The sequence below is a fragment of the Xyrauchen texanus genome, chromosome 34 (genome assembly GCF_025860055.1).
Source record: "Xyrauchen texanus isolate HMW12.3.18 chromosome 34, RBS_HiC_50CHRs, whole genome shotgun sequence".
Lineage (NCBI taxonomy): Eukaryota > Metazoa > Chordata > Actinopteri > Cypriniformes > Catostomidae > Xyrauchen > Xyrauchen texanus.
Window position 1 is genome coordinate 9,954,735 of NC_068309.1, and position 23,879 is coordinate 9,978,613.

Here is a 23,879-nt window from a genome sequence, read left to right on the forward strand (position 1 = left end):
AAGCGGGTAGTAACACCGGCTTGTTGGCTGCTGAATTCACCACTGTAGTAGCCTGATAGAAGGGGACTGACAGGGGGCGAAGCTTTGACGGTGGTCCGGCCGCGGCGGGACTGAGCCGTCGTTTTTTCAACAAAGCTAGGAGGACTTCGGTTGTTCAGGTTTCAGCGCAATCTTAGGCCGAGGCCCTGGGGGGGCGGCGGTCTGCAGCGGCTGTCTGAGCGCGATCTGGGGCGGCCGCCCTGTCGACGCTGGGAAGTCTGGCTTTGTTGAGCTGGGCGCTGTGAAGATGCTCGTGCAGGAGGCTGGTTATGTGGGCGGCCTGCAGAGGAGCTAGCGCGGCGAGGCAGGAAGAGATTCATGGCTTGGGTGGCTTTCTGGACTTCCGAAAAACGGTCAACAATGCCACTTACCGCAGAACCGAAGAGACCGGACGGAGAGAGTGGTGCGTTGAGGAACGTGGAGCGCTCAGCTTCTCCCATGTCGGCTAGCGTTAGCCACAGGTGTCTCTCGGTTACAGTCAGCGAGGCCATGCACTTCCCTAGGGCATGAGCTGCAGCTTTGGTGGCGCGAAGGGCGAGGGCCGTCGCGCTCGTTAGATCTGTAGCAGCCTCTGGGTGCCTGCCTTTCTCATCCCATTCCCGAAGAAGTTCCGCTTGGAGGATCTGCAAGACGGCCATGGAATGCAGAGCAGATGCGGCTTGGCCGGCGGCGGAATAGGCGCGGCCAACACAGGGTAGTTCTGCAGGCCTTAGATGGGAGCACTGGCTTAGACCGCCATCTCGCGGAGGGCGGGCAAAGGTGTGCTGCTACCGAATCCTCAACCGGGGGGATGGAAGAGTAGCCCTTCTCGGCGGCGCCGTCCACTGAAGCGAGAGAGGTGGAGATGTGGGATCGAATCCTGGCCGAGAGAGCGCTGCTCCACGATTTAGAGAGCTCAGCGTGGAGTTCCGGCAGGAAGGGAGCGGCCCGGCCGCTGGCGCCGCGGTGACAGCTTTGAAGAAAGCAGCCGTCGAGTCTGTTGGGAGCCTGCTCGGGGGCGGTGACCACTCGAGCCCGAGGCGGTCGACGGCCTGTGTGAGGAGGCGTATCAGTTCCCCTTCGACTCCGGCGCGGGTCCTGCTGGATTCCTGGGCCGATGAGGAGGCTTGTGACCACTCCTCGCTGTCCGAAGCCATGATGGAACAGCAGCCCTTGTCCTCCGCCTCGCTCTCCGAGGTGGCAGCAGTGCGCTCAAGGTCTGCAGTTGCTGCACTGCGTTGACAAATGATACAAAATTAAGGATAAATTTTTGCCTTCAATATCTCAGAAAAGATGAATCTTTCCCGTAGCGTAAGCTAGCTTACGCAATACGAGAGAACCTCTCGTAAGAGAACTAAAATAATATTATACTTCTGATGAATCCAAAACAAGTGTAAGAGTGTGTAAGCTAGGGCCAAATTTGTGGACAAAAAAACCCTGGAGAATTGCCAGACTGATTCGATCTGACAGAAAGTCTATGGTAACTCAGGTAACCACTCTGTAAAATTGTAGAGAGAAGAATAGCATCTCAGAATGCACAACATGTCGAATCTTGAGGTGGGTGGGCTACAACAGCAGAAGACCATGTCAGGTGCTTTATTAGGACCATAGTGTTCCTAATAAAGTGCTCAGTGTGTGTGTATATATATATATATATATATATATATATATATATATATATATATATATATATATATATATATATATATATAAATAAATAATCTTTTCATTTTAAAAATTCTTTAGTAATTACTTAGCTTTATATAAAAATAATATTATAAATAATGCCCCCCTTTAGATTGATAAACGTGTGTGGTTATTGCCTACCTTGTGGGGACCAATGGTAAACAGCACAGATATGCCCAAAAAACCAAATACCTAGTTACAAAAACTATAAATGTAAGGGAGTTACATAATAAAATGAGTTTTGAGACACTTCTGGTTTAAGCCATGCCTACATCCGGTTCTATCTGAATACAGAAACAGATACAAATTATTTTGTCATAGTAACAAATACAAATACAGATAATGATTTTGCTGCACACCCCTAGTAAAAAGCTTAATAAACAAACTAAATAATGTTTGAATTAAAATCTAAAAACGCAGGAAGGTTTGTGTGAGAGTTAGGATATAGAAAAAAGAATGTAAGTGCATAAGAGAAAATATGCATAGGAGTTGATCTCATTGCTGAACAAAAAAACAGCTACTTTAACAACCAGGTTTTACAGACATTTTGCAGCTTTTATGTAGCCCAATTTACAGACCACCACCAGATAAAAAAGGCACATGGATGATTTACAAAACACGGCCTCCTCTGTTCCTTTCTTAATGGCTTGCTCTCTTTTTCTCTTCTCTGTCCTTGTCTACACCAAAAAGTGATTAAAATGTTGCTGGATTAAATCAGTCCATACAATGAAAATGATCTAAGCTATTACCTAGGCTTTTGTCTCCTTTTAACGCTCTACCTCTCCATTCTCTCCGCACTCTGCTAATTAACAGAGTTTGAATACAGCATCATTAGACTAACAAACAGGTAACAAACTGAACACTTCACATAAAGAGAAAAATTATTTAAAATTATGTGAAGGGCTCACAAAAGGGCACTGGTGCATTTTTAACTAGATGGATGCTGTGTAGAATCAGTGATCATTAGAAGTTAAACCACAATGTCAATACTGTTATTGGTGTATTTATTTGTAAAAATCTAAAAGAAATTGGCTTATATTTTGTATTAAAGACACTTATTGTTTTAGCTAATCTGGTAGAGCATGGCACTAGCTGTTGATGCCAAATGCACTTTATGTCTGTTAAATGCATAAATGTAAAGAGAATAAAACTACAGTATAAATATAGTTTATATATTTATATTGAATAAACAAATTGGAAAATGATTCATGTTTTCATTCACAAGTAAACATATAGTTTGCTTTAGTTTTTTTCTGTAGGGATAAAATACAGGTAGAAAACTTATCACAACAGAAATGTACAGGAAATCCTGCAGAGAAGCAGTTTATGGAGAAAAGATTTTCAGGATAAAACCAAAGCATTCAAATTTATAGCTCTGATTTCTCGCTGAATTATGGGCACTATGACACCTATTCCTACACTTGCATAGACAGCAGTGCACACACCGCTCCTAAACTCATTAAATATTTAGCACACACCACACACCCCAACAACACTTAGATGATGCAACTAGTTTGAAAACAGAAACTATTAATTTAGCTAGTGTTGTTGTCACAATGCTGCAAGGTTTCTGAGGTTCTTAAATCAAAATGGTAATTCACAGTCCTGGCGAGATAAAACCGCTGTGCTGTGGGGGGTGGGGGGTGTCCTGGGGCTTTTCATCAGCAGCGTTTATATGAAATTACAGCTAAACCTTATAAAAATTTAAGGCTGAACCCAGTTGCCCTGCCCTGCTCTTCGAATCATGCTATTTAAATATATGAAAACACAACAAGGCCATTAAGTCGCACATAAATCTTGCAGGATGGAATTTTAGGAAGCTGTGCAGCGTAGCATATTTGCATACTTTTCAATTTAGAGAGTAAATCGCCTCCACCAAACATTATTACTTCCAATTTTAAAGTTCACATGCCCCAACACAGCACAGTTATCTGACAGAGAGTGATGGTAGATAGCGGAGGAATTCATGAGATGAGAGTTTTGGGATTAGGTGTTCACATAAACACGTCTGCATGCGGTCTGAGAAACTGAGATGAGTTTTTAAGTGCCTCGAGGTACGAAAGAATAGTTAAGTTCTGGCCCAGTTCACACAGCACAACAGGGTCACGGTGGTTAATAAGGGCCACAGGAAGGTCAGGCCTGCTAGACAGGTCTTCTATCCTCTACAATTCCGAACCTGCAGCCAGCAAACACTTCGTCTCCTCTGGTCTCTTTCATGGGCAAGTCATTGCTCACCTTGAGTAACTATCTCTCCTCTTGACGGCCGACCTCTGTGGCAATCGCCTAAAAAATAACACTGGCGAATATTTACACAGTGCTGCCACCCTCTCGACTGTCCAACTGAAAAATGGGCCTGCATATTTACATGCATGTTTGTGCCACTACTTATTATCCAATGCAGGCATACTGAGAGGCGAGAGAGAGGGCAACCACTGGCCAGCTGGGATGTCCAAGGTGACACGTCGACTAACTTATATACAAAACAGTCACATTTAACATTCAGCACTGTGGTAGAAAATGCATTCGAAGTGGGAGCTTGCTGGCAGGGATGAGCGATCGGAGACAAGAGGCTTGAGAGGATTTGGGATGGGCCGAGGCTCCGAACATCTGCGGATCCAAATGAGGTGGGGATGGGGGAAAAAAAGAGAAACGCTGTGTGTGCAGATGATGCAACAGCAATGCAATGGTGAGTCCACGACGCGAGCTGAATTAACACCAAGCTGCAGGAGAAAAAAAACCCAGCTTTTCTCTTTCTCCGGCAAGGACATCCAATTGTCTTTCAGAAAAATCCTGCCCAGAAACTCAGTTTTATCCAACCGAATTTTGCCCCTTAATGCGGTCTCTCGACATGAAAACATTCGCACTGTTAAATCTTTTAACGAGTGCTTGTTTGGACCTTCAAAACCAATCTAGCAAATATAGAGCGCCCAAGACATGGATATTTTGAAGCTACGAACACTATCATAATAACAAGAAAATAACATGACTGTGGTGGCATTTTTGCAAAATGATATTATGTGGTTCATCATGGGCACCTGCAGGATTTCATCTGAGGGATACGCACAGAAAGAAACTAAAGTGTTCAATCCTGGAGACTTGAGAGAAGCATTTATACATTTTCTTGAGTATGTGTAGCACTGGCTAAAGCTTAAAAGACAGCAGCCGTGGCCTGTGCATTTTAAGTCTAGGCCTTCAGTGCCATTCATGCCATTAAGTAAACACAGTTTTACAATTAATAAGATGCGGTATGCCATCATACATTACGTGGCAGTCAACTAATAATACCGATTTACATTTTAAAAACATGTCCACGCACGAAAGCCAGAACCAAGGAGGTCTAATACCAAGAAAAAGCTCTCTAATAATCTTTACGATTTAAATTTTGCTTGCAATAAATTTTGTTTTTCCAGGGTCCACGGTTACTTTTCAAAACTTGATCCAACACTGAAAGCTCAAGCAACCAATTTACACTCCTGATGTTGCTATAACAATGCAAAAAGCACTTACCAATTTACTTGAAGTGAAAATCAGTCCTACTTTCCTGTTTAATTAATCAATCAAACGATCATGCAGAACATCTTTTGTAAATCCATAAGGATCTCTTTCTCAACGGCAGTACCAGCAGTGATGACAGCCGACTCGTCAGCAAGATCTCTTTGCTTTCAAATTACGTACATCACTAATAGCGTGATTGCATGACTCAAGGTCAGCTAGAAGGCCTGGACTGGGAAATATCCTAAAGACCACACCCAAAAAACAAATAAATCAATCTGATTGGCTGATGAATCTGGCAATCTGACTTTAGACGCCTATTCACTGCAGTGTTGAGAGATTCTGTGGAAAATATTCTGACTGGGTGGAGCTCAAACTCACGTGCTGCTTTGGCTAAGGAGCATGGCTTTGGGCATGCGATTTGTGAAACAGTTGTCACACTTTGCTTGTAAGCATCAAGGAATAAATTCTGATTGGATAATTTTTTTTTAGTTTTTTGCTATTCATTTGTAGATGAAATAGGAGTTGAAAGCGATTGAAAATACATAGGCAAATAGGTCAATTAGAATGAAAAGATGAAAAAATATTTATTTATTAGGCATGTTACGCCAGCAGAGAAGGATTTGCTGACCCTAAGAAATTGGCACTGAAAGACAGTAACCATTCAGAGCAAATTATAAATGCTAAAAACATTGTGAAAATGACCTAGTGGTCAAAAACCTAAATTTAGCAAATGTTTATGGAAAAAACGCAAAAACACGTGAACAGCCCCTTATTCTCATGAAACAGCAATTTTACATCTCAACTAGGCAGCATTTTGTTTCAGTTGATTGTAGGTAAATATCTACTTTATCCAGCTCTGTGTGTTTTATGTTTGTAAATATGCCTATACTTTTTAACTGTGTGAGAATCTAACGGTCCGAACGAATTGTACCGCTCATGGTATGCACAGTGCGTTAACCTGTACAGCCGCGGTTGTATCGTGGTTCATTGCACGTATCCACAGTGTGGCGCTAAAAGCAAGTTAAATGTTCTCCCAACTGATAAGGCTTTTTAATTAAATACTCTACCCAAAACCTTAAACCTAAACCTAACGATAGTGTCAGAAAAATCAAACGTGAGATGAAAAATGCAATTATTCATTTGGGATTCATTTATTCAAAATGCAAAGTAATTTTTTGGTGCTTCAATGAAACATGTCGACGTGCGTGCTATTAAGGACTCTTATCACAGTCCTTCTTTCACAGGTGCAAAGCTCTATCAGTTAAGCTACCGTGCAATTTCAATACACAGGAACAAGCTTATAAACGTAATTGGTTATGTAATGCAAAATGTTATAATGTATCTATCGCCTTACAAGTTATGCACTGTAGTAAAAGTGTTTGGATGTTATAAGATAGCATTGTGGGTGAAACGTAAGCATTTACAAACTGATAATCTGCCGTTTTACCCATGATCTGTGTAAAAGGGAATAAAAGTAATTGTTGTTGCGGCCCTTCTAGTGTTCATTTCACCAGGAAACTGTTGCGATACGTACAACGAGCTGCGTAAAAATTATTTAGAAAAATGTTTGGTATAGTAATGTCATTCTATGAGGCCAGGTTGCATAATAAACAGACAGTTTGTTTGTTAACCCTCAAAGGCTAGGAGGCTAGAACAAGCAAGATTATAATCCTAACTGTCTCCACTTCCTGCATTTGGGAGAGCTAGATGTTTAGTGTATGGCTGCAATCTCCCCTACGCTAAAAGGCGTAGAAGACGCTACGGTTCTCGGTGTGATTCCTGCAGCTTCTTGAGACCAATACAAATGGCCTCTATTAGCTGTGCTGAGTCATGCAGAGAAGCCAAATGAAAGTACCGGAGAACAGAGGACTTTGAAACACCCCCAGCTCAGGCCTGCACCCATGCCCAGTCTGACTCTACCTTTGTGTCTCTTTTGATTAGTCTGAGTCCTTTTCGTATGCTAAACTCTCTTTCTGTTTGTTTTCATCCATCTTTCTCTTCCTAACATTCTCTTTCTCAAGCTTTCCCAATCACAATCCTTCAGTCAGGCTCACACCATTCTCCTCTTTCTCACTTTCTCACCCTTCTCCAAAGACATGGGAGTCTAAAGACTAGATAACTGATGTACAGCATCATTACTCTGGCTGTTTAGACATGAGGATAAATGGAGCTCCCTCTGCTCAATGTCTCATTAGAGTCCAAACGTAAAACACACTGTGCCTTACTCAGACATTGTCTGTGCTCAAGATGCATACTCAAAATCAAATGTATGCCCGCACACCACGTCTGCATATCAAAAAGCAAGCAGAAAAGTAGACCATATGAGAATAATAATCAAAAACAGACAACATGAATTCGGCAGCACAGTGCGAAAAATATAGAGCATCTCCTCCTACATGCTTCTTTATAGCATCAAACACGTTCCCGCTCCACCTACACTCATCACAGCTTCAAATGCTCACGCTTCCCAATGATGGTCGCTTCTGCTGTTTTACCTGCTCAGCGCAAAATCATTTTCTTGACAATTTTAGAAACTGCTTAAAAAATGAGCAAGCAATTAAAGGGAAAGTTCACCACAAAAATGAAAATTCTGTTATTCCAAACCCGTTTGGCAATGTCTTTTCAATGCATCTTTTTTTCCATACAATGAAAGTGAACATATCCTTTTGTGTTCCACTGAAGTAAATAAGTCATATGAGTTTGGAACAACATGAGAGTAAGGTAGTTGTGTGAATTATCCCCTTTAGATTTGCATTTTGGATGCGATCTTGATATCCTACACCAGGGCTGTAACCACAATAATTGATATCCTTGTTGCTGTTCTGCTGCAGTCCATTATGCACCGCTGCCTAATTGTCATTAAGTTTTTGCAGGAATAACACAATGGTTTAAAAAAAAGTTACATTTTTTTGTGTGTTCTGTAGTCTAACAATGCTCGTCAATGTCATTAGAAATAGCCAATCAAATCGATGAAAGTGGGATTCAAGTTTAAGACGCTAAGTGGGAACCTCGCCTGGCATAAGCAAGCAGTTTAGTTTAAGAGTGTTTGTGCCATGTAAGATGTAAGTATCTTACTAAACATGCAATGTTTACCCTCTTTTTAATTATTTAAATGTTGTAACGACCGAAAGTAATTTCCAAGGGTGCAAACTATTCAGGGGCGGAGGAGTCCCCTACCAGCCGCTGAAACGCGGCGGGGTCTGAGACCGCCGACCGGGAGCGGGAAGGGGCTCACTGCCGACCACATGGAGTGGGAGAACTGCTGCCAGGGGCGGGGGAGACACCTTCTTTTCCCCGAGAACGAGGCGGGGCGTTCCATCCGCCAAGGTGCTGGGGGACTGCCTCCGATCCGCCCGGAGAGGCGCGGCTGTCGTCCGTTAGAGGGTGGAGGAGTGGCCGATGAACAAGCTACGGTGTATCTAAGAACTGGCGAGTAAGTGTTTTTTTTCTTCATCTCTCTCTCCTCTCTCTCTCTCACTGCCGCTCTACGTGGGCCTTTTCCCTCTCGTTTAAATTTTACAGTGTTTTTTTGGGGGGTACTACACTGTTACAGGAAGTACCCCCCATTTTTATTATTTCTGTTTCCTCCCCTTGTCCCCTCCCTCATCCAGGTAGACGGGGATGACCTGCCGGCAGATGGGGCGAAAAGTACGCCCCTCCCCAGGGAAAGAGGGGGGGGGGGGGTGTACGTCATGCCGGGGGCTCCCCAGCCTGAGAGAACGAGGGAGGAATGTGGCAGGGCGGGGGGCCGGGCCGGGTCGCGAGTCTACACACCCGGTCCCTTATCAGGCTAATCAAGCCTCCGAGAGGGATAAAGGCCAACTGCGGAGGATGGTGCGGGAGAGAGAGATCGTTTACGGATATGTCTGTCATGTGTGTGTTTTTGTCTTTTGTATAAGTTTATCATTAAAATATTATTTATATTGACAAGCCGGTTCTCGCCTCCTCCATTCAATTGAACTGCTTTACAGTAGCTTTTTAGAAAATTCAGTTGACATTGTCTAAGAAAATGATTTATTAAACACAAAGTCGAGTGTTATCACCCACAGATAAGAACTAGAACATAAGACCTGTGACTTCTGGCTTCCGTTGAGTTTTTAGGTTGTGGCAGAAACAGTGTCATATATTTTTTATGCAATTTACGATTTTCTAAATAATTTCTTTATGTCTTTATTTAAATCGAAATATGTACATCATCTCCTAAAAGTGTTCTTTTAAAATACACCATTTTATTTTGAGTGTGTCCTTGTCAGGTCTGTGCTCAAAAAATCAGCCATCAGTTTATGGAGTAAAGTTCACCTAAAAATGGAACATTATTTACTCACCCTTATGTTGTTCAAATATGCTGTTACTTTTTCAATATGAACTTTTTCAATACTTCCATTCAATATGTTTTTGTATGGAAAAAGAGCAGAAATAGAGGGACAATTTGAGGACAGTAAATCATTTTGTGCATTTTCTTTTTGCCAGCCATGCTTACACAGTCATGTCATTTTACAGATACGTCAGTGATGTCTGTTCTTTGAGACAGCATAAAAAGAAATAAAAGATGACTGAAACAGATGAATTGCTAGCAATGCAAACACAGTGTATGTCTTGTACTGTGTGAACTTGAAAAAACAAAAACAAAAATGATCAAATGTTGGGCCTTTATTGCATTTAATGTTTTTAGTCAGGACCAAAGAGTACCATTGTTTTTATTGCTTCAACTGCAAACCCCCACCCTTCAAAATGTCTTGATCCCTCCCAATGTTCAAGACATGGTTATGGCCTTGTCCTACACTAGCTTGCCAAACTGCTGTCTTAGTCTTTCATGGCAACATTGCAATCCAAAAAAATAATCTGCAAAGAAGGAGCAACCATTTTTTAAAAGGCACTAATATTTGCAGTTTAAGCTAGCATTTGTTAGATTTTGCCATTTCCATTATCCCAAGGCAATTTACAGTACCAAGAAGCGAGCCAAAAGACCTGCTCTTAAGACCTCAACTCAGCACGAAGTGCAATGCTGAATCTCGAATGAAGTGTGTACGCATGTGTGCATGTGTGTGGGTGGGTAAGCGATTGAATAAATGGATGACAAAACCGCTTCCAGCCTGTGAATGGAAAGAGAAATCTAGTGATCAGGAGAGCAGAGACGTCGAAGAGATGCAGCAGGCTGCAGGAGGTGATAACGTGTGAAGAGAGGAAATGGGAGTATGTGGAGAATCCAGTTTTTGAGGATTTAAAAAAAAGAGCCAAAATGGAGATCTTTCCATAATGACATTGACAACAATGTTGATGATTGTGTTGAAAAGGAGGACAGAAAAACTGTTGGAATGTAACATTTGGTGATCTTTGACCCCAGCAAAAATAGTAATGAGGATAGGAAGCATCAAAGAGAAGATATGTTTAACTAAACAGAATTTGAAAGGGACAGTTCACCCCATATAAAAATTCTGTTTTCATTTACTCTCCCTCATGTTGTTCCGAACCCCGCTTGACGACATTTTTGCAATATGACATTACGTGGTTCCTTACGTGTATCGTAGTAGTATATGCTCTATTGAATTTAAACATGAACCTAACAGATGAAAAATGCAACTGCTGAAGCAACCACAACATTTTCTGGTGCTTTTAATTGTGCGCATGCTCTCTGGATACCACGATCCTTTGCATTGCAAGTGTAACACTCTATCAGTTGCGCTGCCGTGCATGCTTGAATAATAAGCATGTAAATGTTGTTGATTATGTAATGCAAACATAAAAATGTATCGCTTTACAAGTCATGCACTTTAGTAAAAGTTTTTTTATGTCATATGATAGTATTGTGTGAGGAACAGGGTGAAAATTAAGTGCTTATGAACTGATAATCTGCCATTTTACTGATAATTTGTGTGCAAGTGAATAAAAGTCATTGCTGTTGTAGCACCACTAGTGTTTATTTCACCAGGAAACTGTTGCTATTGATACAACGAGCCAAGTAAAAGTCATTTTGTAAAAATGTAGGCATAGTAACATGATTCTATGAGACCAGGTTATGGGCATTTTCAATATTCACTCTCATTGTACTGACAAACACATGCAATGAAAGTGAATGGCAACTGTGGCTACCATTCTGCCTAACATCTCCTTTTGTGTTTCATGAAAGCAAGAAAGTCATATAGGAAAGTCATCAGTGCAACCAATGAGAGCTCCATAGCGGGCAGGCCTGAATGCAGGGCATGGAGAGGACAGCATTGCTGCCAAAGCAAAATGGATATTGAGAGACACTAATGCCAGTGCATATGAATTGGGGGTTTTGAAGAGGGAGTGAACAAGTACCAATTCAGTAGTAACACGGAGACAACCAGGCCTAATGGCCATGCCAATGAACACGAGCCCTGCCCCGGGCAGTGGGGGGATGGGTAAAAGGCCCATATATTACTGAAAGTAGACAGTTCCTAGAATCAGCCAGCATGGCTCCCCATAGTTCACGAGCAACATGATTAACCACCGTACGGGGAGTACTCCAGCGGTGCTATTAATAAAAGATAACCTACTACCCTCCCCAGACCCACTCCTCAAAGCCACATTTTTGCTCAGCACATATGCTATACAGCTTTGTTTTCAACAACAGAGGGACCACATCCCCCGGGCTGAGGTAAGCAGCTCTTCCACTGACTCCTAGGAATAGATGGGGAAATTAGCCACTGATGTGACCCTAAAGCCAAACAACATCCTCAGGGTCTGGGATCAATTAGATAAGCCTGTGAAATAATGACACCCCTGGGAAGATTGTTCTAGGGAGACCACCTTGGACCCCCAGTTGAGCGTTTCAGAAATTGATCCTTCCGAATACACCACAGGTAAACGGTTACAGCAGTAATTACCACACTGCAGGAGTGAGCAAGTGCATAAACAAGGCACAGTTGTGGTCGCACCTAACCGGAGACGTGAGCTGTTGCGTATGACACCAACTGGCAAGGAGAAGATAAGCAGGAGGTAATTATAGTTCAGTTGCTGTTACTGCTGGAACATACCACACACCAGAATGCTATTGTGTGAAGTGTCATCATAAATTAATATTTTATCATGAGGCAATGGAATAGGAACAATCGCAGCTACACAACCCTAATTAAGAGGATACCTAAAAGATGTCACACCCTTTCACTAGGGATTCTATCCATGCTCATTATTTTCTCCTTGTCATCTGTCATTGTCTTGAAGCATTTACCTTTGACTCTTTGAATGGATGTTGATTAGACAAAGGCTTAAAATAAAGTAAGATTGAATGAACTTGTTACAGATATGCAATTGTGTTTTTTGGTTTGAGAATTGTGTTTACAGTACACAGACAAACGTTAAAGAGAGTCTGATTTCGAGAGAAATCAAATTGGGGGAAAATGTTTACACAAGCTCATACACCAGTGCACACACACACACACACACACACACACACATAGCACTACCCTCGAACTAGACTCAATGGAAAATTTTGGATGTGATGTCTAACAAATTAATGGAGCTGAATGGACCTCAAGCCCAGTGATCACAGAATATTTTCTTAGTGTATGTTTCAAATTCTTGTATAAAATGTTGTTTTTTTTTTTTTTTTTTAAACCAACTCCTAACACTCTAGGAACAGACTTTTTGTGGGTTATTTTTTTATTACCATTACCTGAACATTGCAGGGAGGTTTTTGTGTGTCAACCTAAAAAGAACTTAGATAGAACGTATGCTCATGTTGTAATATTTAGAGGTTAAGGGAACGTTAGGGGAACCATTATACACAATCGTCCTATTTCTGTAAAAAAAAAAAAAAAAAAAAAAAAGAAACACAACAAAAAAGAAAACTTTCCTGGCTATCCACAAATAACTTTAAAGCTATGTTCTGGGAACGTTTCCGGAACGTTCAGGGTACCAAGCATTGTTAATTGGGTAGAAGAGCAATGACTGAGTGAAAAATTCCGTAACAACATTACATTCCTTACATATTTTTTAAAATAAATGTATATATATATATATATATATATATATATATATATATATATATATATATATATATATATATATATAGTGTTGAATCCAAGTCTGTCGTTCTATCCTCCGATGCTGTGACGGAAAAGGCGAGCGTAACGAAATAGAGACATTATAGCGACAGCGTGACAGCAGACGAGCGGGAAAAGCAAACATACCTTTGTGCATGCCAGTGAAGCGGTCTTTCAGCACGGTGAGCTCATAGATCTTGCCAAATTCCTCGAAGAGTGGCCGGAGGTCCTTCTCGTCAAGGTTGCGCGGTATCTGTCCGATGAACAGTTTGATGGCATCGTGGTCCTTCATGGGAATGGTTGCGCAGCTCCCGGGACTGTGCGCGTGGCTTATTCCGTTCACGAGCCCGTTCGTACTGGCCGCTCCTCCGTGAACCATGCTGCCGTCCACCTGTCCGTTTGTTAAAGTTGCCATCTTCTCAGCGAGGAGTTTCGTAGCAGCGGTCTTTCGAGCAAAAACAATCTTCCGAAGTGTTTTACGATGACGGGCGCGAGACTTGACACGCGTCCTACTCTCGAGCCCAAAATGTACAGATAGAAACACGTAGTACCATTGAACACAAGTCAAATATCAAAGGCTTCGACGTTCGGTTGTCCAAGCGGAGGCGTGTTTCCTTGTACGCGTGCCCTTCTACTCAATAATTCAGTCATTCATTCATTTATATAATAAAAGGAAGAGAGAGACCGAGAGCTCGCGCTTTCTACTCACACCTCCGTTCCCCTCACCCCTAGCTGCTTCTAGCTACCCTTTTATTTTTTGCATTGAGAAGTCGGTATGGGTGTCCTCCCGGTTTAAACAGACAGGGCTAGCTCAAACGCGCTCCGTGCAATGGGGAGGTTAGAGGAGGAGAAGCAGCTTCCAGGATCTCGCTGTTGGTGTCACTCGACGCGCTCTCTCCCCCTTTCCCATAGTTATACAGTAACATGGTATGCTCCGCCGAAGCAGAGGAAATATAAATAAAGAAAATATCACAATTTGCACAGGTCTATGCACCCTGCCTTATGAATGACGCACCACGAGCTTAGACGTGTATATAGTGGCAATCAATGTTTTATTAAACAAAAGTGTAATAATCACTGTTATGCATTGTCCTTTTAATGCAATCGTTTGTGCATAACGATTACATGTAAATCCTCATATGTCATTTCTCCCGAGAGCATCAAATGAGATTCTGTTGAAATGCACAGAGGAGGAACTAATGCGCGCGTGGACAGCACCAGTGCTGAAACGCACGAACTATGCACAGGCAAAAGCAGCCTTGTGCATGTAATCCCTCCGGAATAAATGATTTAAATCTTTAATTTAGACCATGCAATACGACTAAATTCAAGCAACGGGGAATAGTGTATCTTCTGGAATGAGAAACGATGGCTCTGTTCAAACGCACGAGCCATGTTGGAGAAAGAGGACTGTGAGCTCCTCCGCGCGGTGTGCACGAGCAGGGAGAATCATTCAAATCCCTGCCCTGCAGCTCACGGACGACACATGTTAGGATGTGTGTGTTCAGGAATGGGGGTTATACACATATAATCGAGAGCATGAAGAACAGATCTGTAAAAAAAAAAAAAACTCTAGTTGTCTTAAAGGTGAACTTTTAATAGCTGACATAAGTTGTTTGAAGTAAAGGCTAATTTTAGAGAGATTATTTAGTCAGATTTATTCACTTAGGCCTTACAGTATGTAGACTTCCATCATGTCTTTTGATTTCAACTGATTAAAATGTTATTGAGAATGATTATTACAGAAAATATTATAGCTTGCTCCTACAATACAAATACACTCTCTTGCTTCACTAGACAGAAAAAACTAAAACAAAGTGTCTCTCCAATTTAAAAACAAAAACTGATCAAGGTGTCTGTACACCTTGTCTAGGTCTCCTGGTCTTTCTGATCAGGAACAACAACCTTCTGGAGGTAATGGAGACTCCTTGGAGCTTTTGAGTGATGCCTTCAAACATCTAACATGAGCCCAGAACACCTCTAAAATCCAACACTTATCCATGATGTGAACCGCTGTTGACAGTCTAAATGCGTACGCACAAGTGCAGATGTTGCATGCAAGCCTTCAATTTCCACACCAGAGCACAAAACCACAGCGTTTGTCATGCTGACAATGGCACACCACTGTTTAGCCCAAAGCACCTGCTCATAATGATGGGAAATTGTAGGCTGCCACAGAGTTCCCGCTGAGCACGAGGCCCAAAGAGAACAACAGGCATACATGCGTTCAGCAGGTATGGGGCACTCAGGCAAACTCAAAATGGAGAACATTTTCAACAAGCCACTTTAGATGAGTTCTTCTCAAGGCTTTGCAATGCTCAGTTGTGTGATGGTTTAGAAGAATGATAAGAGCTACAATGAAACTCAATTAACTGCATACTTGAGGCACCATTTGGGGTTTCTCAGCTGCCACACCGGCCAAACCCTATGGAGATTCTTCAGACACACTTTCAGTACTCTAAGAAATGTACTCTTAGTTCCTGCAAGAACTTTACAGACTGTCAGTGGTTCCTTCAGTAACCCCAACATAATGCAAAGGCTTTGAGGATCCTGAAATACTGTATATAGGGTAGACTGTGGCTAATTGTTACACTTTTACTCAAGTCAATATTTTTCAGGGTAGGTTTATTTTTGAAAGTCAATTTTTGTATATATTCCAGATACAAAAAAGCTACTGGACTATCTTACCTCAATAGTAGGGCATGTTGTCAATCTATATGGGATAAATTGTCACAATGCAACCTGCAACCTTCACAACTTCAACTGCTACTATACCAATGGCTTTGGTTTCATGTGAACACAATTATGAGGCTCATTACGATTCATGAAACACCAAAAATGGAACACGTAACAAAATAATCGGCCAACACATATCGCAATTGATCAAATTGGATCAATTACGATACAAAACAAGCTATTGGACTATCTTGCTTCAATAATGGGGCATGTTGTCAATCTATATGGGATCAATTGTCACAATGCAACCTGCAACCTTCTCAACTTCAACTGCTACTAAACCAATGGCTTTGATTTCATGTGAACACAATTATGAGGCTCATTACGATTCATGAAACACCAAAAATGCAATAGGTAACATAAAATAAACGGCCAACACATATCGCAGTTGATCAAACTGGATCAATTAAAATACAAAACAAGCTATTGGACAATCATGCTTCAACAGTGGGGCATGTTGTCACACTATATGGGATAAGTTGTTACAATGCAACCAGCCACTAAACCAATGGCTTTGGTTACATGTGAACATTAATGAGGAACAAAACCCTCTGTTCAGCCGGTAAGGCAGATGAGGAACCCAAAATGGTGCCTCGAGTGTATTTACATTTTGACAGTATGAAAGATAATTCAAAGAATGGCCAATACATCATGTGGCTTTGCTAATAAATACTAAAGCATTTATAGAGCCTAGTAGCTTTGCTTTGTGTATTGCATCTCTTAAAGGAATATTCCGGGTTTAATACATGTTATGCCGAATCAACAGCATTTGCTCATAAGTATGATTACCACATAAAATAATTGTTTATTTTATTTTGAAATAGCAAAAATTGAGTTTACTTACAATAGATGTGAATGGGGCCAAATATTGGAGGGTTTAAATGCAGAAATTGAACGCTTTTAATTTGATAAAAAAAAACCTTACATTAATTGTTCTGTTAATACATGTGTATTATTTCAGCTGTAAAGTTGTTTAAATCTTAATATTTACGGTTCATTTTATAGCTGACAGCGTTATGTAAAATTGGATATAACTTTGCACAGAAAAGGTATGTAAGCAATTTTATCACATTAAAATCATGTTAACGCATATTGTTTACATCCTGTGGCTTTTGTTTTGAAACTGTGAGTATTTTAACATTTATAGATTGGTCCATTCACTTCCATTGTAAGTGCCGCACTGTAACCCAGATATTTGCTTTTTTTAAACAAAAGGTCAAAATTATATATTTTTTTGGTAATCAACATTATGCCACAAATGCTGTTAGTTGAGCTTAACTTGTATTGAACCCTGAATATTCCTAGAACATTGCATTTACTTTGACAAAAGGTCAAATAGATACAGTAAATATTACAGCACACCATTATCTTGTATGTATTTGGGCTGAAGGATACAGTTTAAAACTTTGGACACACTCCAATGCAGCATTAAAAAGGAAATGAGATACACTCCATGGCCCTCTAACCTACCACACTCAAGAGGCTGTAATGGCCTGTTAATGTCATTTCAAACTGTCAGAATAACCCAGCCCAGCTGAGTCAGTTCGCTTGCTTTGGCAGTGCACCGTGCCCGGTTCTGCAAGCATACCCTTGGGGCCACGCTGCCTGAGATCACGCCTGACTCGCCTTGAGCCGTATTTTTAATACAAGGGAAATGTGTTAGCACAAATTATTGTAATTATGTTCTGTGGAACGATTATATAAGTTATGCTGCCATTATTGCTCCCGATGGTCTTTCTTTTTGCCCTTGTCTCGTCTCTTTTGCTGTTTTCAATGTGCCACAAGCCGGCCCAAATGAAAAGCTTCTGATGAACACGTCCATCGACATGATAATAATAATCATATGCAATTAACGGGTAATTTACAGACCGATTGGTCTACGGAGGGTGCCACGTAGGTTGCTGGGAGTGCGGTTTGATGTGGCTCACATGAATCTGAAGAGAGAACCATAATTCTCCAATCTAAATTTTAACTGAGGAGTGGTCTCAAGAGGAGACATATTAAGTCTCAAGTCATCATCCTAAAATTTTATCTCAGCATGAGGATATATGAATGAGCTTTACAATCAAATCACAATCCAGGAAATAAATAATAAATTCAAATGTTATTTTCTTCGACAGCAGGGCTGCTAAAAATAAGCACTGTCGCTTGGGCATAGCTGCTGAAATGACAGTAAGCCGCTGTCCATGGTGCTGAAACATTCTCTCGGTGGCACTACTAGCCAAAAACGTCAAGCTATCTTGTTTGGTCTATGTCTATGTTTATGATGACCAACCCTCTCTAAAAATAGATTTACTTTTGAGAGATTGGTATAATATCAGATTGCAAGTAACAAAACCGGGCACCTCTCAATCTAAACTCTTTTCCAATAGAGTGCACCAGAATAAAAGTATGCCCTTGGAACATTACTTTGAATCAAATCCTGTTCCGGTAGTGTAATTGATAAGGAAGGCAAATAAACGAGTGGCAAATGAAATTCTTGCAGGGCAGCTTGCACAAATAGATTCATAATGTGCACCAGCCGCCATAAAGTACGTTGTGGTTCCGATATCAACTGTTCTGCATATTAATGTCACTCCTAACCTGTCCTTCATCCAGGACAAAGTTCTAAATCTCAGGGAGCCTCGAGCCTTGGAGGCGGTTCATCATCTGAGTGTAATTTAGGAGGACGAGCAGGGAAAGGGCAGAGGAGCACAGAACTCCAAAAAACCTTTGACAGAGTGGGGCTATGTGAAAAAGATGCCAAGTTGAGCTAATTGGAACCGATAGATGTGAGGAAGCAGCAGGAAAATTGGGGACATGACTCAGGTCACATGCAGACAAATAAAACAACAAAAGCAAACAAGCCATATAAGAAGGATATAATTACTGGACCCAAGGAGACTACTGCGCATGTCAGTCTGAGAAACTTTTTAGAAAGACACTCTTGTGCACAATTAAAATCTGTAAATTTAACAGCTATATATTGGAAAAGATCAACACCAGGGGACACATTTATGGAGGAAATAAAGGCATGGATAGGTGGAGGTTTTCACTTTAATTATTGTTTACTCTCGAGGAGCTGCTTAGCTTGTGAGCGGTGAGTTTTCTGCATCAGAGGGGAGCTGCTGGTTGTTAGTGTGATATTGAAGACAGATTAGTGCTTTAACACTTGACACAGTTGGGGCTTTCTTTCAAACTTAAATCCCAAACTCTCGGCTGGCTCTTGGCTTCCCTACCACAACACTGTTGAAGAGGATACAGCATTATAACAACATTATCCCTATTCAGAAGTCATGCAAACATGTCTCAAAGGAAAAGACAAAAATACCAGAGACCTAAGCCACAGTTTTTAAAGTACTATTGTTAAAGGGTTTGTTCTTTCTCCCTGCCTTGGAACACAAATGGAGAAGTTAAACAGATTGGGTGTTAAAATAAATATATCAATAAATATAAAATATAAAAACTAAATAAAATAAATAATAATTAATGAATATCTGATATCTCATTCTAAATCGCCTTTAGATAAAAATAAAAAAAAGCACCTTGATGCATCGTGTCAGGTTTAACGTCATTGAAGTTATTGGTTCTTGGGTGTTGTAAAATAATTCAGCATTCTGATGATGATGGATAGGGAATGAGATAGGAGAGCTCCGGCAGAGTGGAAGATGATCTGTGAATATAAACCCACATTTCTGTTTTCCTTACAAAAAGCTATCAGATGTCCTCAGAAGACTTGGCATAATTCATAAGTACTACTTTAATAGTTCTTTTATAATGTTTTTGTGTTTGTTTCTTTTTTGGAGCTTTAAACACCTAATCACTATATATTGCCACTGTATGAAAAATAGCTGCTTGAAGAATATTCCAAAATTCTTTGTTTGTGTTCCACAGAGAAAAAAAATTTAAATAACAAACCGATTTGAAACAACATGGGGGTGAGTAAATAATGATAATAAGTACATTATTTAAAGTATCTTATAATTTTGACTTTGTATCTTTTAATTGTGACTTTTTACCTCATAATTAAGGATTAGTACCCATCTCATTATTATATATATTTATTTGTATACCATAATTTTGATTTATCATAGCAATGTTTTTTATGTGGTGGAAATGGGCTTCCATATTGAAATCTTGTTACAATACATACTAATAAATTCCATCAAATGTAAATACCTTCTTATTTTAACCCACCAGGAAATGAGAACGAAAGAGAGAGCGAGAGAGAGGGAGAGGGAGAGAGAGAAAGATCACTGGAGAGAGGTTCTCACCTGCATGTGGCTTCTAACATCTCTCCATGTCAGTCCCATCGCTTTAATCAGTGGTTTGGAATCCAGTGACCTCTGACCCCTCGGCTGTCTCCCAGCACCTGTGCCACAGCAAGATGTGTCAACTCGCTGTCATGTCAGCTCCACTCCGCACTTTTACAGTGACTGTGGTTTCTGGCCTCTCAGAGCCCCAGATTGCTCCCTGGGGAGGGTGTTAGAGAGGTGGCCAAAGCCACCTGCCACTGCCCTACAGCAATGGAAGCTGCATCGTGAGACCTGGGGCTCGGCATGACTGCTTAAACCAAGAGAGGAAAGACAACACGGTGCTGCCAAAGACCATTTCAGTAGTGGAGAGAGAATGGGAAAGACAGAGAAAGAAATTAAATGACTTTACTGTTGCAACGAGTGACAATGTTGGCTACTTCAAAGTGAAAAAGCATCTATGGAGACAGCAAAGTCACTCAGGACCAATTTTCCTTCCGCTAAACCAGGTGCAAGCAATTACATGAAATGATTGGACAACCAGTCAGTCTCAAATACTCCAAAGGCACCATAAACTTCCTATCATGTGTTTATGTTTCAGGTGCTGTTACTGGGCAACAACCACTCCAAAGAGAAAGGTGACAATGGTAAAAGCTTTGACATGCTTTATGGTGTGTTTCTGTGGAAATAGCCAGCCTGTCAGCTGCTATGAAAAGGCATAAACAACCTGTTGTACCTTTTAACTGTTGTATCCTTTAAAAAGGACCCAGGGGGAATTCTAAAATGCTGCCGCTGAGCTAAATTACTTTGAGTCCTTCAGGGACCCTTTGTTAGAGCCATATACATTCATTTTGAGTAGAGTATGCAATAGAATACACAGTTATAGAGCGTTTTAAACTAGAGATGGGACACTGTAATCTGCACAGAGGTCCATTAACTGCAGATAAGAGTCAGCTACAGTATGATACAAGTACCTGCAAAAATAAATCAAGTATCCTCTGCGTTTGCAGACTACATTGCATACTAAAGAAATACGCTTCTTGAGGCATTACAGAAATTTCACCCAGATAGGAGAGGACAGGGAGGGAATTTATTTTCTAAAATAGTTTTGTGTTCCCTCACAACAGTTTTGCAATCTCTCTCAATAAGTTTTGCGTTCCCTCACAATACATTTTTACTTACCTGGCAATAATTTTTTTTTGGTTTCCCTCACAATAGCATTGTACATCCCTAAATAAAATGTACTTTATATTAACCATGCTGTATTTCTACTATGGTATTTATAGTGAAACCACAAATCTTACCATGGTTTTACTACAGTGATCATATTTTAACCAAGATATTCATTGGCAGTGGTGGCTCAGCGGTTGAGGCTCAGGGTTAGTGACCAGAAGGTTGGGGGTTCAATCCACAGCATGGAAACATTAATAATGAAACTCACATTGAGGTATTTTTTACAGCGGCTGTTTAGAAGTGTCATTTGATAGACCCATAAAAAAGCAAATGGTTGGTAACTCTCAGCTCAAGTTGACTGATTTTTTACAATAACATAGACATGCAAAACTCAATGAATATTCTTTAGTTTTTAGATGAACAACTGTTAAATGTTTAAGAAGTCTTCACATGCATTTTGCCATAGCGTGAAAGTGTATAGTGACTCTGGGCTGTCAAGCTCCAAAAAAGGACATAATTGATACAATTAATACACAACATTCCAAAACTTGTGAAGGCATATGATCACTTTGTGTGATGAGCAGATCCACATTTATTTATATCGTTACTCACTGTAAAGGTGCGGTCATATTTACCTTCACACGGCGAGATTCTGTGGGCGAAAAACAGTCAATGGGAATCCGCGCGATGGACTTCTGGTGGCGAATAATTTTCCCTTGCTGATTTTATTTATTTGGAGAACATTGTCCAATAGGAATTCGGTTGGTTTGGCAGTCATCTCTGCATGGGCGGTGCTACCTATACAGCTACACTGAATATTCACAATGGACAAGGATTTCATTTTAGTAACAAGTTTCTTTTTAACATCACTCTCACAGAATATAAAGTAAAGCACTAAAAAAAGATGCTGCTTGGAAATTAGTTTTGCTGTTTTCACATGCACTCAACATCCGCCCATGTCTTCTTCACCCACGGAATTTCGCAGTGCAACAGTGACTGATAAGCTAAGTATGTGGCAAATAAGGTCAGACGTCATGACATTTGGTCACGAGATAAACAAGAACAAATGACATTTGATATTACTGATGTTCGAACTACAATGAGACCAAGAGTATGGATTAAATAAATAGGGCCAATATTGACTTTAAGTGTCTTTTGAAATGGGCACAAATACTTAAATCTAAAGCTAATGGGGAATGGTACATTTAAAAACATGAAGAATAGTTTTAGTCTCAAATCATACCTTACATACTATTCAGCTCTTTTATCCTGCTGTGCCTTAAATATACTGTGACATGGCATGTTCTTTGTACCCAGTGAAAGCATGTCAGGAACTTTTGGCTCCAGTTGAACAATCAGACAATACGACAATGTGCAATGTCACTTGCCAAGTTAATGTGGCACAAGCCAGAGGAAATGAGGTCAATTAGATGTCCAACCTCACCAGGCTTTCCACACCTGCACGCAAGGCACTTAAGCAGCATTACAAAGACCTCTACTGGATTACAAGAGAAAATGTTTGTGTCTGTGGCCATCCAACCCATCGTCTCATCTGACATGGGCCATGTCTTCAGTATTAGCACGTTTTCATCTTGCTTCGCTCTATGGAGAATGCAGAGTAACTTCAATGGCATTGTCTAATGACGGGGCTGAGATGCTGCATGCACATGCTGTATATTTAGAACTGGCCCAAGGGCACTCTTTAGGAGGTTAACGTCCACTGACCCTGACTCGACCTTCTCTTTGGCACCCTGCTGACCCATTAGACTTGGCTTTGCTTCTTAAAAGCATTGTTACAGAGAGCACTGCCTCTAGACATCAATTCGTGGGAGTGGGAGAGAGAGAGGTATACAGTGTCATTTTAGACATAAACAGAGAACATATTCAGATAGTTGAAGTACACAAAGTATGTGTCCATCAAGATTTTAGGTTAAAATGTATATATATAGGTCTATATGTATATGGTCATTTATATATTTTAGGTGCTGTAACTGGGTCGCCAGTTTTAATCACTCTTTTGCAGTTCAATTAAAGGGAGAGTTAACCATGCTCTAAAAATAATAAATTACACATCCTCATGTCATTCCAAACCTGTTTGACTTTCTTTCTTCCATGAAACCACAAAAGGAGATGTTAGGCACAATGCTATCCTCAGTCACCATTCACATTCATTGTATGTAAAGAAATAGTACATAACATTCTTCCTAACATCCCCTTTTGTGTTCCATGGAAGCAAGAACTAGAAGTCATACTAGTTTGGAACATCAAGAGGATGAGTAAATAATGACAGAATTTGGGGTATGTTATCTCTTTAAAAAGTTCCGCAGTCTAAACAAGGGGTTCTTGTCTCGTTTGGGGGACTACGGATGAAAAATAGCCTCTGGCTAAATCCGGTACAATACATGAAATGGACATTTTATGTTAAAAATTGTGCATGGTCCCTACTTAAATAAATAAATGAAAAAAAATAAAAAAATAAAAAAATAAAACAATTACAAAAAGACAAACAAAAGAGTATGGACCAAGACAAGAC

The 23,879-nt window shown here is 40.6% G+C and overlaps 1 protein-coding gene across 5 annotated transcripts in view; it reads right to left on the reverse strand.

Annotated features, from left to right (window-relative positions):
• Positions 1–13,958, reverse strand: part of LOC127627481 (CUGBP Elav-like family member 4) — a 129,692-nt gene extending 115,734 nt beyond the window's left edge. For all 5 annotated transcript variants that reach the window (XM_052103875.1, XM_052103873.1, XM_052103872.1 and 2 more), the window contains exon 1: positions 13,353–13,958. In XM_052103875.1, the coding sequence (XP_051959835.1) occupies positions 13,353–13,620 (268 nt within the window). In that variant the 5' untranslated portion in view covers positions 13,621–13,958. The remainder of the gene's footprint in view (positions 1–13,352) is intronic.
• Positions 13,959–23,879: the final 9,921 nt, after the last annotated feature.